Source organism: Protobothrops mucrosquamatus, unplaced genomic scaffold (assembly GCF_001527695.2).
Source record: "Protobothrops mucrosquamatus isolate PMUCROS unplaced genomic scaffold, P.Mucros_1.0 scaffold762, whole genome shotgun sequence".
Taxonomy (NCBI): domain Eukaryota; kingdom Metazoa; phylum Chordata; class Lepidosauria; order Squamata; family Viperidae; genus Protobothrops; species Protobothrops mucrosquamatus.
This window is the reverse complement of record NW_015387031.1, coordinates 509,649-524,945: the sequence shown is the minus strand read 5'-3', so window position 1 is coordinate 524,945 and position 15,297 is coordinate 509,649. Positions and strand designations below refer to the sequence as shown.

General features: G+C 38.2%; 1 protein-coding gene across 1 annotated transcript in view; it reads left to right on the top strand.

Annotated features, from left to right (window-relative positions):
- The first annotated feature begins 5,542 nt into the window (after positions 1–5,542).
- The window catches only part of NAIP (NLR family apoptosis inhibitory protein), a 19,085-nt gene continuing 9,330 nt past the window's right edge, over positions 5,543–15,297 (top strand). The window contains exons 1-7 of the mRNA XM_015818562.1: positions 5,543–6,029; positions 7,347–7,446; positions 8,863–8,944; positions 9,450–9,498; positions 10,357–10,482; positions 12,398–12,497; positions 14,662–14,743. Of these exons, the coding sequence (XP_015674048.1) occupies positions 5,567–6,029; positions 7,347–7,446; positions 8,863–8,944; positions 9,450–9,498; positions 10,357–10,482; positions 12,398–12,497; positions 14,662–14,743 (1,002 nt within the window). The 5' untranslated portion in view covers positions 5,543–5,566. The remainder of the gene's footprint in view (positions 6,030–7,346; positions 7,447–8,862; positions 8,945–9,449; positions 9,499–10,356; positions 10,483–12,397; positions 12,498–14,661; positions 14,744–15,297) is intronic.

Sequence of the window (15,297 nt, the reverse complement as noted above, 5' to 3'; positions counted from 1 at the left end):
GCAACTATGTTTCCCCATTCAGCCTGTTGGCGGGCTTTTTATGAAACGCTCAGCCCGCAGTCTCGGGAGCAGCCGATGACCTTGGTTCCCATGAGAGAAAGTCCGAGAGAGAAAGTCTGTTTTGTCTAACCCAACACCTGGCAAACCCCCTCCCTCCGTGCTATGTGGCAATTAGGAATGAGAAGGAAAAAGATGGCTGCAACCATGCTCATTCTAAAGTTGACACCTGGCTGTCATGGAAATTATATATTTATGTATTTATATCAGGCATCTGGCTTAAGTATGTAAATTGTGGCAGTTGCATGATTACATTTCTGCACATGTATTAATTTGCTCCTGCTGCAGACACCATTGTTGCTTTGTATCCATCATACCTTTAGCTATAGTTTTAACAGCAAAGCAGATGATTATTTGCAGAAATGTCCTCTAATTTTTTATTGTAATTTATCTAATCATATGTTCTGTATATAAAAAATAAAACCTAAATATGCTTTATTTTCATTTGGCATGTCCAAGTATGGCACCAGTCACTGTTAAAATCCTGCTTTTGTTTTCAGAGTACATAAATAGTACCCAGCTCCAGTGATTTAGCAATCAATCAATCATTCAAGCAAGCAAGCAGAATACTATTGTTGATGCTCCCAATAACTATTGGGAGACTTAAGGCTGTTTTTGTTCCATGCCCTGGGCTGAATCCCAACTGAAAAGGATCTAGATTAGGATTTTTCAAACAGGGCTCCAAGGAACTTGGGGTTTCACAAAGACTTAAATGGGTTCCACAGAAACAAGGGGAAGGAAATCTGTTTGCAAGAAACCAAGAAGAAGAAAAAATGAACTATCCTGTCCCGACTTTTGTGAATGCTCTGTGCAGGAGACAAACTGGCTGCCTTTCCCACACTATGCATACGTACAAAACCTGATTCTCTGCCTGCCACCAAATTCTGACACACATTCCTAACTGCACAAGAGCAATTGCAGGAAGTCTTTCCATCTGTCTTCACTTTCCACATTGCAGACAGTACAGTCTTTGTGTCTATAAATCTGTAAGTCCCCAAGGGGCCCACTTGATTATTACACTTGACATCTTGTGCACACCTACTTAGCTATAAGGCTTATTGAGCTTTATGGGGACTTTAACAAGATTTTCAAAGACAGACAGGAGGAAGATGTGTGCCTAAGGTAGCGGTTCTCAACCTATGGGTCGCGACCCCATTTGGGGTCGATCGACCATTTCACGGGGGTCGCCAAGCAAGGCTGTCCGCCATTTTTTTTGTCTGCCATTTTTTTCCCCTTTTCCGGCGGGTGCCTTACTTCCCTTGGGCTGGTGGTCGGCCTGCTCCGTCTCTGCCGCTTGCCAGCTACGCCTCGGCCGGCGCAGGGGGCGGAACCACGCATGCGCAGCGCTCCCGGGCAGGGAAAGTCCTCGAATTACGACCGGTTGGGTAGTCCTCGACTTACGACCGGTTTAGTCCTCGACTTACGACCGGTTGGGGGTTGCGGCATTAAAAAGGTTGAAAACCACTGGCCTAAGGGGCTTCAGCTAGGCGTTCGCCTTCCATTAATCCCCATCCTAAATATATGCGCCCTAAGGTATATGTTTATATTTTTATTTTGTTTTTCTATTATGCCTAATATCTTTAAAATGAACATTTTTTTAAATTATAGATAATTGGCTACCAGACTGGTACAATATCAGATAGTATACAAAAAGATGGAAAAAAATAAAAATTCCAGGGCTGCTGATATTGCTGCTTCTGGCACGTTTTCAGAGATTAAATTTGACTGATTTCATTAGCATTTATTTCTTCAGAATTTATGAATATCTGAATATAGCTTTAAAACAAATATCCCAAATTGCTAGTCGAGCATTGAAATATGCTGATATTTTTGTAAGACAATCTGTACACAGCAAAAAAAAAAAATGACCATAGAAATAGGTTAAATCTAGATTACATCTTTGCTCCTTATCTTGAACTTTTATCCAAAGAATAGCAATTACATTGTAATCATTGAAACTAATTTATTTGGTTAAAACATTAACACACTCTCTGATAACTGAAATTCAAGTTTTATTTTTGTTTTTGGCATTTATAATCAACAGTTTACTTTTCATTTCATTAGCAACATTAACACTAGTATAGCTCTTGGTCAGGGTTCCAGGAATTTTTTAAAGACATTCCGTGGTTTGGAAAAGTTTGAAAACCCCTGATTTAGACAATCAGTTTCATTTAAGAATCTCTAAATTCCCATCCCCCACTCCACACACCCCCCAGCAATAAAGTCATTCTTACCCTAGATCGGGGTAGGCAACCTTGGCTCTGGGAGTTGAAGTCCACGAGTCATAAAAGAGCCAAGGTTACCTACCCCTGCCTTAGATTTTGCTACACAAACTGTTCTGGCCTTGCTTTTGCTTTGCACAGATACATTTCTCAATTGAGGAAGTCTTATTTTTTCTCACTTCCTCTTTCCTGTAAAGTTTACTTTTGGTGTGCGGGCTGAGAGATCCTTTGTTCCCTGAAGCAACTCATTTCAACAGTCCATAAATCAGGACCTGGAAACAGGTAAGTTCCAATGCTAAACTGAACTATCAAGAAAGAAGAACATTTGAAGCTCAGAGTTCAAATGAGGGTCCTCGGTGCTCTCTGAGCTTGCTTGTTTTCTTGCAGATGTTTCATTACCCAAACTAGGTAACATAGCACTGACGATATTACCTAGTTTGGATATTGAAATGTGTTCAGGTAAACCGAACTATATTTGAGAATGAATTAGACATTATTTAATATGGTGACAAAGAACATAGTGACTGAAACAGGAATATACATTCTTATTTCCGCCTATCTCTTTTTTCTCTGTGTTTCTTTTCGTGTCAGTTTTGATTTCTTTTTGGGGGGGCGAGGGGAAGTAAAGCAGTTGTTGCTATTTGGGCAAGTGCAATATCACATATCTGCCCCAGCCCATTCTTTGGACTCATTAAGTTTCAACTTTAATTGAGCCCATGAACAGTGGGTTTCACAAGACTATGCAGTTCAAATGCAAAGGGAAAGAGGCCATGTTAATTTTTTGTAGATATCAAGATAATTGTGAACACTGCCTGAACTGGTGAGAATAAAAAATTATTTTAATGCCAAAATCGTGATCTTATTAGTACCACAGCAAGGAGCCCAAACATTGTTATAACGCCTGATTTGGATTCAGACTGTTTATTCATTTCCATGCCATTCACACAAATCTGAATTGCAAGTGGCATTTCATCTATATTCACACATAAGAAAATGTCCGAGAAATTTGTTTTTGCATTGTTTTGCATGTAACAAGAAAAAAAAATGTGAGAGAACACATATAAATACCATGTGCACAAAATCTACCTCTATAATCAATGTAGGTTCTTTTTAAACTTCATTGATGTTTCTTTTTTTAGGGTTTTTTATTTGTTATTTTGCTATACCTACTGTCATGTGTCTGAGTAACGAAACACTTAAAAGGACTTTCAGGCATGTTTTCTCCTAAAAGCATTTATTAAGATTACAATTCATCAGCACAGCATGGTGGAATGCTTAGATCTGCTTCTCTTCCTGTAGGCATAACATTTCAACCATTTTCCACTCCCTTATTTTAGGGTCATGGTTCACATCTTCCAATCAACTTGGAAGATGTGATTTACTTCCGGTTTCTTTCTCCCGGGCTATCCTATGCTCCTCCCCCTTTCCTGGTTGCTGGTTTAACTATATAAATACCAGACAGTTCTGCACATTGTCAAAGCAAGAATATACAGTATTTGCAGCGTTGACACCTACATTGCTGGGACATACTAGATTCTTCTATGCTTCTTATAGAAAAACATCACAAGAAAAAAATGAGGCACAGTAATTTTTATATGGGCTTTTCTGATAGCTTGAAAAGAAGGGAAGGGAGAGAGGAAGTAAGTTGTAAATTCTTTTTAGTAGAAACTGACATAATTGACATCTCGCCTAAGATTTTGTTTCTACTGCCTGATGAACTTGAAGGCCATCCTCCACCAAGTGAATGTCCATAATATGCTGGGCTAAGCAAAAACCTGAACAACTTCCTGGCTTTGGATGAATTTGTAATGTCTGTGAATGGACCCTGTCCCTTTCCTCCTAACCTGGTAGCCCCAGGTATTAAGGATGGATGGAATTAGCAGAGTAGAAGCTCTCCTGATATTCCTTGGAAATCCTCCTCCATGCCTGCAACCTATCCTCCAGGATAATCCCGAACACAGTTCTGGTGTGCTTTTGAAAAATTGCTAAATCTGTTTCTACAAATGACCCAGTTGTCATGATGCAACAGTAAAGGATGAACACATAATGAAACAGAAAGAAAGCTCTTTGAAAAGACAATTTGTCATGTATTCATAAATTGTCTCGCTCACAAACTGGAGGTGTGGAGCACTCCTGATCCTGCAGTCTGCTAGATGTGAAACCTGATAACTGGCTAAAGCCAACATTCATTCTCCTGCAAACCTAGCAGTTCAAAAGCATGCAAATGTAAGACGATAAATAGATACCACTTTGGTGGGAACGTAACAGTGTTCTGTGCACCTCGACGTATAGTCATGCTGGCCATATGGACAACGCTGGCTCTCTCGGCTAAGAAACGGACATGAGCACTGCCCCCTACCTTACTTTTTTAACATTCATTCAGCTAGCCCAGGGGTAGGCAACCTTGGCTCTTTTATGACTCGTAGTCTTCAACTCCCAGAATTTCTGAGCCAGCCATGCTGAGGGGAAAGGGAGAGGTTTCCAAGCTGAGCCATGCTGGCTCAGGAATTCTGGGAGTTGAAGTCCACAAGTCATAAAAGAGCCAAGGTTGCCTACCCCTGAGCTAGCCACTCTTCAGCAGATATTATGGGTAGAGATTAATAGTTGTTTTTGCAGCCAGCAGTTGAAGCTCAGTTGAAGGAGAAGGAAATCAACTGATTGTTTTCCTTAACTTCTCTTGAATTAAAACTATAAGACAGCACTGCTTACTATCCTGGAAATAGGACACAGCTGTTAGGGCAGCAAATTTTAGACCAGTCAGATTTCTGCCACCTCAAGGACTGGTGGATTACAGTTTATTTTAACTTTGTTATCTGGCTATCTCATTTACAGTGGCAATGAATGCACAATTGGAATACTTGATAGAACAGGTTATGGATAGACCATCATGGGGAAAAATTGATCTATACAGTTGCTAACAGTAAAAAATGTCTTGATTAATCAATCTGGCTGTGCACTAAAATGGAATAAAAAAATAATAATTCAATAATGCTCTAAAAAAAAATAATAGTAAAATGCACTACTTGTGATAGCAAAGCCATGCTACTGTCTGTTGACTACAGTCCTTGGGGAAAAAAATAAACACCATAATTATTACTACTCTTTGCAATAAAGAATGTAATTTCAGAACCGAGATCATTTATGATGTATTGACTTATAACTTTTGTTTTGTTTTTAATAGAATGGCTGCCCAACAGAGTTCTGCAGATATCAGTAACATTTCAGAGCTGGATTCCTCTGCTATTGAGGCTTTTTACACTAAGTATAATCTTAATTTTAGCAAATTTATGGAAGAAATGGAGCTGGGTCACCAGCAAGTCCGCGAGCAACTGCAAACAGGGTTTAATCCTACAATGAGAAGTGAAGCCAAAAGGTTAAAAACTTTCTCCTCCATATCTGAATCAACTTGGGCGCCCACAGAAATGGCTGCAGCTGGCTTCTATTACAACAATGTGAAGTCTGCAGTACAATGTTTTTGCTGTGGATTAGTTTTGCTTACAAGAAGTTTGAAAACGTCACCTTTTGACAAACATAAAAATCTACGGTCCAGTTGCGAATTTATTTTAGGCAAAGAGGTTGGTAATATCTCTAAATATGACATTCGAGTACGGAATCCAGAGAACAATTCTCTAGAAGTAAAAAATAAATACAAAGAAATGGAGTCAAGACTTGAATCCTTCACCAACTGGCCATTTTATTGCAAAGACATACAGCCTGCTTTACTAACTAATGCTGGATTTTATTTTACAGGTAATCTCAAAACATTTATTTTCTAATTTCTAAAATATTTCTTCTGCTAGATTTCCATGCTCTAAAGACCATGGAAAGCAATGCAAGTTTTTTGTTGAGATGCAAAATTTTGCTAACAGGCTACTAAACAATACTGCTACAATTTGCTGTCCTTTAATTGTACCACATTTCCAATACTCTTTGCTGTTGAGAAATATTGTCAATTTTATGTTGATCAGTACCACTATTCCCACTATACACCAAGCCACAAATCCAAACAAGCCTTCTTACTGATGTTTCTGGATGCTCATTCATATTAACTGGGCTTTTTGGCAATGCAGAATCCTTATTTATTTTCTCCAGGAGGTGCCAGGTATCTCATAAGCCCATGGACCAGAAGAGTCATTACAAATATTCTTATAACTGGTGGTGATCCAGTTACTTTCTGGGTGCAATTCACGAGTTTAAAGCCCTACATGATATACTGCCAGGTTATTTGTGGGACTGCCTATCTGCCTGTCATAGCATATTGGTTAGAAGTTGACGCACTCCAGGATCCTTTTTGAAATGTTATTATCTGATAGAAAGAATATCCCTCATCCTATGTTCCAAAAGACTCTCCTAGTCTTTTGGAAGACCAGGCTATTCCCCCAAGCACTGAGTTAAGTGGCAACTGTAAATGTGAATGTCTGAAGAATTGTCTGGGGCACCAAGAGGATTGTTGCTATTGTTGTTTTAAATGTTGGTATTATTATCTTTTTTATGTTTTTGACTGCTGCTTGTAAGCCACCCGGGTGTTATTGTATGTAAAGTAGGCAGCAATGCAAGTCTAATAAACCAACCATCCTGGTGTTTGAGCCCTGGTGGAGCAGTGGTTAGAATGCAGAATTGCAGGCTAACTCTGCCCATAGCCTGTAGTTCAATCTTCAAGATTGACACAGCCTTTCATCCTTCTGAGGTGAATAAAATGAGGACCCAGATTGTTGAGGGTAATAGCTAACATTATAAACTGCCCAGAGACTGTTGTAAAGCACTATAGGGTAGTGTATAAGTCTATTGCTATTGCTATTTTTCCTAAGTTTACATTTGTTTCATAGAATCCAGTAGAAGCTACGATTAAGTCTATAAATTTAATATAGCATTTTGTATATGTACTATGTATACAGGATGAATCTATTGGGTTTCATGAACAAGGATAGTTAATATAGCTTTCCCTATTAATATAATCCTCTGCTTGTTTGGCATTCTTATTATACTGCTTTGCCTTCCAGAAGGATAGCTTCAAAGTACCAGGAGTCAGATGAATAGCTCAGCTCTGTGTAATTGTCATTCATGCAGGCATAAAGGACACAGTTCAGTGTTTTGCCTGCTCTGGGTGCCTGGGAAATTGGGAAGAAGGTGATGATCCATGGAAAGAGCATGCAAAATGGTTTCCTGAGTGAGTAATGCACAAGACAAGTTCACAATCTCTTTTTATGCCTGGTTCTGATATTGAAGATACCAGTACTGTAGCTATATTCCCAGCAGCTGAGACCCCATTACCAGATCCCTTGAAGCAAATTTAAGATAGCCAAAGGACAGAGGGACCAACAGTATCTTTGATCTGTGACCACCAACAGCAAGCTTGTTTACTTACCATGTCTCCAGATTATCCTCCAAGGAAAGCTGGGAAAGATTGAGGGCAATAGAAGAAGGGGACGACAGAGAATGAGGTGACTGGATGGAGTCACTGAAGCAGTAGGTGTGAGCTTAAATGGACTCCAGAAGATGGTAGAGGACAGGAAGGCCTGGAGGAATGTTGTCCATGCGGTCGCGATGGGTCGGACACGACTTCGCGACTAACAACATAAACATATATTATTTATGTTAATATAAACTGGCATGATTTTTTTTATTTGAACACTGCTGTGTATTGCTTTAGCAATATTCAAAACAGCAGGCAAAGAGCATAATAAGCTGAGCGTATAAACAAAATTCCCATTGTGGTTGGATTTATAGATAAGTGTTGGCTAGAGGTTTCTAAGGCATCAAATCCTGATCCAACCCAATATCTTAAACATCAGCAACAAACTATGATGAACATTATGTCATTACATAAACATATTACTGTCTAAGTAATAACAAAGGAATGGCTGAATGAGAAAACATAATATAGGTAGACTGAAGGGATGCTTGGAAGTCTTAGGCTCTTCTGATGCAGTCCTGCCCTTCCAGGGTGCAGATTGGCTTCTTATTCCCATGTAACAAATGAGTCACTCTGGATTGCTTGGGATGAACAGGTAGAAGAAACAATCCGTTTCACCATCAGCAAGCTATCACTGTTCCCTCTTGTAGCACCACCATTCTGAAAATTGGAATGGTAATCAGATTTCAATATAGTAGTTTTGTTAACTAGAAAGACCGTGTAAATACTATGAATAAATACATTTATGCATTCATTTCTAGTGGACAAAATTCCAACCTGATACCCTTAAAACATCTTGGACTATAATAATCATTGCCAGCTCCATAGTCAATAACCTGCCACAGCAGGTGGTAGAATTTGTAATACAACATTTTTGGCAGGCACCAGCTAGAAAAACATTGCTCTTGGATATTTGTATAGTAGGTTCTAAGACACAAAAGTATAAGAATCCTGAGAATAAAAACTAGAACAACATGTCCTTATTTCATAATATGAAACTCAATTTGCTCATTGTACAAAATGTCCACAGTACAGTATACCCATTACAATATGTTTACATTTGTGCTTTACATTCTTGGTAAAATATCAGGATAGACTGAAATTCCATTAATTGTTCATATCTGTTGTGATCATTTAAAATATTTAAATTACCATTATTTTATTTTATAGATGTGAATTTCTTCAAAGGGAGAAGTCCGGAGATGAAATTAAACAGTATATTCAAAGTTATTGTGGATTTTTAGGCATTACGGTATTCTTTTTTCATTTTTATTTTATTGAAACATTAGACTATGATTGTTTAAGGAGCTACTCTTAATGGGGTAATCCTCAAGATCTTAATTTTTCTGTTGGAAAGTCTAACTAAACCTCCTGAAAAGTATTTCTCTAGTTTCTCTTTCTTCACAAAATTAAAAGGTAGAATGTTTGAGCATTGTGGGAAATTAAGGCAGCAGTTAACTGATGCTGAGATCTGGAAAATAAAAAGAACCCAGAACAATCCTAGCAAAGGGGGGGGGGGGAAACTGCAACTGTTCCAGACATAATTATTTGTCAAAGTATAAACTCACGGCAGATGAAAGAAAGGTTATTTGAACAAAACTGTTCAGTGGAGTCCTTATAGCAACTTATGTACAGTATTTATAAATTGAATTCGAAGCATCAATGGAACTGCATATTAGCTTATTATCAAAATCATAGAAGAAATAGGAACATGGATAGAACTAATAGAACTAATTCTAGCATTTTGTTTTGTTTAGGGGAAGCATTTTACAGCATCTGCGAGGAAATGTTTACCTTCTGACCCAGGTACAGTAATGGAAATAGAATTCTAGGCCTGTGATTTAAATCATAAGAAAGCAGTGTAGACATTTTGGATGTTCAGACTTGACCATTGGCTTCATTGCCTGGCTCTTGTGGATCTTGTTATCAAATATGATCTGAAGAATATGAGACTGCAAGACCATGCTAATGGTCATGAGGTCCAAAATGCCATATGATCTTCATTATAGGAGGTTCCCTTTCCTATTGCAGCCTCTTAAAACCCTATTTTTTAGTGTTCATGGACCTTCTCCATGATGCAAACTGCAGTCACTGCAATGAAAATTCAACTATCTGCTTGTGAACACAGTACAAGCTTTTACAGAATCACATGCTTCTTTGGCTTTTTATGCTTGTACTGGTTGAATTGCTACTGTATCAGTCAGTGGTTGTGAGATCATGTAGATGTCTATACAAAGTAAATACATTAGTTCAGTGGAGACAGGGCAGGAATTGATTGCAACAGATATCATTGTCCAGTTAATTTTTTTTGTCAAAGCTTTGAAACATTTCAAAATCTGCTGAGTTTTAATTATTTACTTAACACTGTGTTTATTTTAAACACCTTTCATTAAGAACTCAAGATGGAGTACAATTGAACTCAAAAGAATTTTCTTGTCTAATCCCATCCCGTACATAAATAGTGAAAGCTGTATAAATGTCTCTGTACACATGAGAAAAAGACGTACAGGGAAATGTTGATATACAGTTTCCTTTATTTACAGTTTTCTGGGTCTTTTAAAAACAACATACATTTTCTTCTCTACTATAAATCATGAAAATATGTCTACTTACAATATCTCAGGCATTTCTTCATAAACTCTGTCATATTTTTGGTTGCAAAAGAGGACCTAGAACCCTTTCTGAACATCTATAAGGATGAAGAGATTCGGCTGGAATCCTTCAAAACGTGGCCACAAGATGCACATGCTGATCCAGCAATTCTGGCTAAAGCAGGTTTCTTCTATACAGGTAAGTCTCTTATTGCTTCCCTCCCCCCATAATCTTACCCTTATTTACCAAGGTCTGCAAAGTATTATTGAAGTTTGATTAAAATTGTCTTACTTGCACTCAGTTCTAATTAATAATCACCTTCTCTTTGTAATTGTATATCCTTGTATTCTTTTACTGTTTAAAATAATATTTTGAAAAAACCTGTACATTATTTTAAGTCAAAAGGCAGGTTTTGGAAATGATGGCTATATTGAAGAAATTTTGATTCAGTCACCTAGGAAATTTGTTTTTAATTTTTTTAAATTCCTTGTATATAAAGAGAAGTGTTTCTCAAGTTTGGTGGCTTTAAGATCTCTACTCTTCAGTGCCCAGAATTCTGAAAGTTTAGGTTCACATACCTTAAAGTTGTCCAGATTGAGAAGCACTGATGTACATTAACCACACTATTCTGAATATTTAATCTTAATACTGTTTTATGAGGTTCTGCATGCTTGGAAAATGACTCAGAGTAAAATAACTTCAGCTTTGAGTAATTGTGAACACAGCACTTTTATGGTACTCATTAAAACAGTTCAAGTTTTTTCAGGTTTTATGAAAGCTCAACAAAGAAGCAGCTACTTGAAGAGACATTTCAACTTTAAATAATGTATTCCTTAAGACTTAAAGTGTCAGCATGTTTTTTCAGGCTTTCACAGGCTATTCATTAAAATCAAGCAACTATGCTTGCTTGAGGGCTTAGCTCTATGTATGTTGTATTTACGTTTTTAAGGAAGCATATATATTAATGTGTCAAAAAGAGGAGATGGAAGTTTAATAATAATAACAACAACAACAACAACAACAATAACATAATTGGAAGGGACCTTAGAAGTCTTCTAGTCTAACTCCCTACTACATCTTGATATATATTTCTTTTCTTCAATTGTATTTGGCCTTCTGAAAGGTTATGAAAACCTAGCTCTTCACCCACTCGCTGGGGTAAAATAATAGGAACCTTGGATTATTGTCAAGGCATGCTAGGATGGACTAAGGAGCCTGTTTTTTAGTTTTTAGCTTTATGTTTTTCATAATTTTTATATTTTTATTGTTATGAGCTGCCCAGAGTTGTGCTCTAAAATGGGTGGCTATACAAATCTTTTAAATAATTGTATAAATAAATTCATAGAATGGAATCATAGAATGGAAGGGGTGGAATCACATAAATCCTGCCCAGTGTAGAAATCCAATATTATAGTATCCCTGCTAGATGGCTACCCATCCTCTGTTTAAATACTGTATCAAAGGTGCTTCTTCAAAAGGCAGCTGGGCTATTTTTTTTCTCTTGAGGAAGAAGAACAAAATGTTTTGTTTCTCATCCAAGTTGTGATGGGGTATGTATGGAAGGAGAGGTACTATCAGTACTGACAATTGAGACTGGATAGTCAGAGAATGGAAGGATAGGCTCTGACTGGATGGTGCAGCGGGGGAATGGAAGGATTCAGTGGTGGGATTCAAATATGTGAACAACTGGTTCTCTGTGTGGATGCCGCTTCCGCAAGTCCATTCTGGGCCTGGGCAACAAAAAATTACCTACCGGTTCTGCTGAACTGGTAGGAACTGGCTGAATCCCACCACTGGAAGGATTGTATTTCTTTGCAGACATCTGGTCATTAGCATTATATCTATTACTTTAATGATCTTGATCTGTTGTTAACAAGTCAACTGAAACAAAAGGGAGTATTACAGATTTCTGATAAAAATTAAAGAAAAAGATTGATCAAACATTGATGACAACATTCTTCTCTCTCTCTCTCTCTCTCTCTCTCTCTCTCTCTCTCTCTCTCTCTGTGCCCTCTCTGTGCCCTCTCTAATGTGTGTTTGTGCATATACTGTCTGTATATATATACACGCACACATATCCCACAATATTGAGCTGCTATTGCCTTTTTTGCAGGGAGAAACGATACTGTACAGTGTTTTTACTGTAGTGGGTATGTGTACAACTGGGAAGAAACTGATGATCCTTGGGAAGAACATGTGAAATTTTTCCCTCAGTAAGTGAAGATTGTGCTGAATTATCCCAGTATAATATAATTTATAAAAATGGTATAACTGCTTGTTTATTTATAAGTTGCAAATATGACCCACTCTTGTAGAAACAAATAAAACAATAAATAATAAAAATCAATATTTGGATAAATATGATTGTTCTAATTGGTTGACTTAATTACTCCCTAAATTGTACTAAGGGAGTCCTCTTAGGGAGTTTGTTCCAACTCCAGTGAATTTTTTCCCACACTGTGGGTCCATCGTGTTAAAAAAAATGAATTCAATACAGAATTCAAACAAAACATGGCAAGATAAGCAGAATGTTTTCCACTGATGACCAGAAAATGTTAGATGGACTGTACATGAATAAGTTGTCCTATGGATAGCTTTAAGTACCATTGTGAATTCCTTAACTTCAATGCTAAGAACTAGCATCTAGTGAATCTGTCTCAGTAGAAAAATAGTATAGCTAGGACTTTATATATTCCAACTATCTAGAACCATGGTGGCGAACCTATGGCACGTGTGCCACAGGTGGCACGCAGAGCCCTCTCTGTGGGCACGCACACCATCACCCCAGTCCTAGGCCTTCAGCTGGATTTTATAAAACCTTTTCGCTTTAGGCCTCGGCCACCGTGTGCAAAAAAAAAAGGTTCAATCAATCAATTTCAACTTCTCGCAGGAAAAAAAAAGATCTCGCAAAGTTGGAATTGATTGATTGAACTTTTTAGTCCCACCCAGTCTGCCATTACCACTGCAGCCATGCCCACCCAATAGGCCACACCCACCCAATGGGCCATGCCCACCCGACACCCGACGATACATAAGTGGGTTTTGGGTTGCAGTTTGGGCACTCAGTCTCTAAAAGGTTCACCATCACTGATCTAGAATATGGCAATTTGATGGTGAGAAGCACCACTCACCACCCATATTGCCACATTTGGGCCAATTTTAATTTTCTAATTGTGTTCAAGAATTGTTTCATGAACACATTGTAATAATCCTGTCTTAAGGTTTTGGTGCATTGATCACTCTTTCCTCCAAATAGTATGTGTTATGTGCTGAGCCTGCTGGATCATTCAGCAGGCTCAGAAATGTTGCAATGGGTCCCGGGCAAACCACAAGGCTGCCCGGGACAAGACTGGCTGTCTCCAGCCTTGCGCGCATGCGCAAGGCGCAAAAACAGCCTTGCATTCATTGGCTGATGCTGGCTTTTGCAGGGACACTATAAAAGACCTGCGTGCCATTTTTTTCTGTTGCTGTTGTGTTGGAGTAATCAATAAAGAAGACTTGCTGTTACACCATTCCTTTCCTCGCAATGCTTTTAACCCGCGGATGCCTCTCTTTTATCAAACAACCGGCCATCAAATGTGGCTGGATTAAGCAGGACTCCTAAACTACAAATGTAACTTTAAAAGAGAATGCCCCCCAGAGTAGATGTATCTTCTTAATCCTGAAATTAGTAACAGCACTATTTAATTTGCATACAGCTTCAATTTATTTTCTCCCACATCCAGTCTCTAATGGTTTGGAGATATAGAGAAGCCTTGTAAACTTCCAACTTGGAACTTGCGGGAAAAGACAAGTATTGTTGACTATCTTCACTATATTGGTGGGCATTTCATGCCAAGCTGTGAAAGTTTTTCTGTGTGTTTATGAGACAAAAGAGAATCCTGCAGGACCCTACAGGATAATTGATTTTTCCCCCCAATGGCACTTTTTGTAGTACCAAATGTGAAACGTTTGATAATATGCTGAGGAAAACAATGAAAAAAAAAGCAATAAAGTTATAAAAATGAAGCATTACCGTTCTGCAGCCGGTGCTCTTCACATGTGTCAGATAATTATTTCTATCAACATGCAGATAGCTAGGAATGGTGACGGACGGTTATATTCAGCCATCACAAATGGTTCTAGATTGGAGCAGACCATATAGTCAACTATAGATCCTAGGCTGTGGACAAGAGGTATAGTTTTAGTCTGTTTGAAAAAAAAAGAAAGCAATTTAAGGCAAACAGATTGGTTGGTGCCAGCCAGAACATCCAGATAAAGTAGCAAGATTCAACCATTCAATGGGGTACCATCAAAAGGAAAGAAATACTAATGGTATCTGATATGGTTTATTTTTTTTATCTCAATTAACACAGCTATTCTTTAAATGCATTGCAGTTGTAAGCTATCAGATCCAGAAAGATGGATATCATCGGAAAATAGCAAAATGCAACCAGAGGCTGAATCACAGAATGAAAAGGTAAAACAGAGGGTAGCTAGGATTTGATAAATTAACTTTTTCATAATAGAAAGTAATTTCCATCTGTACAAGTAGAAGTGTCAGGAGAAAAGACAAGAACTGTTATTGCTTTTTTGTAATATACTAAGAAATTGTCCCTGGTGTGCAAAAATTTTAGATTTTGGTTACAGATTCAATTTGCCAGTAAAGACGCAGACAAGATGTAAAAAAGATGTTGAGACTCTAGAAAGAGTACAGAGAAGAGCAACAAAGATGATTAGGGGACTGGAGGCTAAAGCATATAAGGAACGGCTGCTGGAATTGGGTATGTCTAGTTTAATGAAGAGAAGGACGAGGGGGAGACATGATAGCAGTGTTCCAATATCTCAGGGGCTGCCACAAAGAAGAGGGAGTCAAGCTATTTTCCAAAGCACCTGAAGGCAGGACAAGAAGCAACGGGTGGAAACTAATCAAGGAGAGAAGCAACCTAGAACTAAGGAGAAATTTCCTGACAGTTAGAACAATTAACCAGTGGAACAACCTGCCTCCAGAAGCGGTGAATGCTCCAACACTGG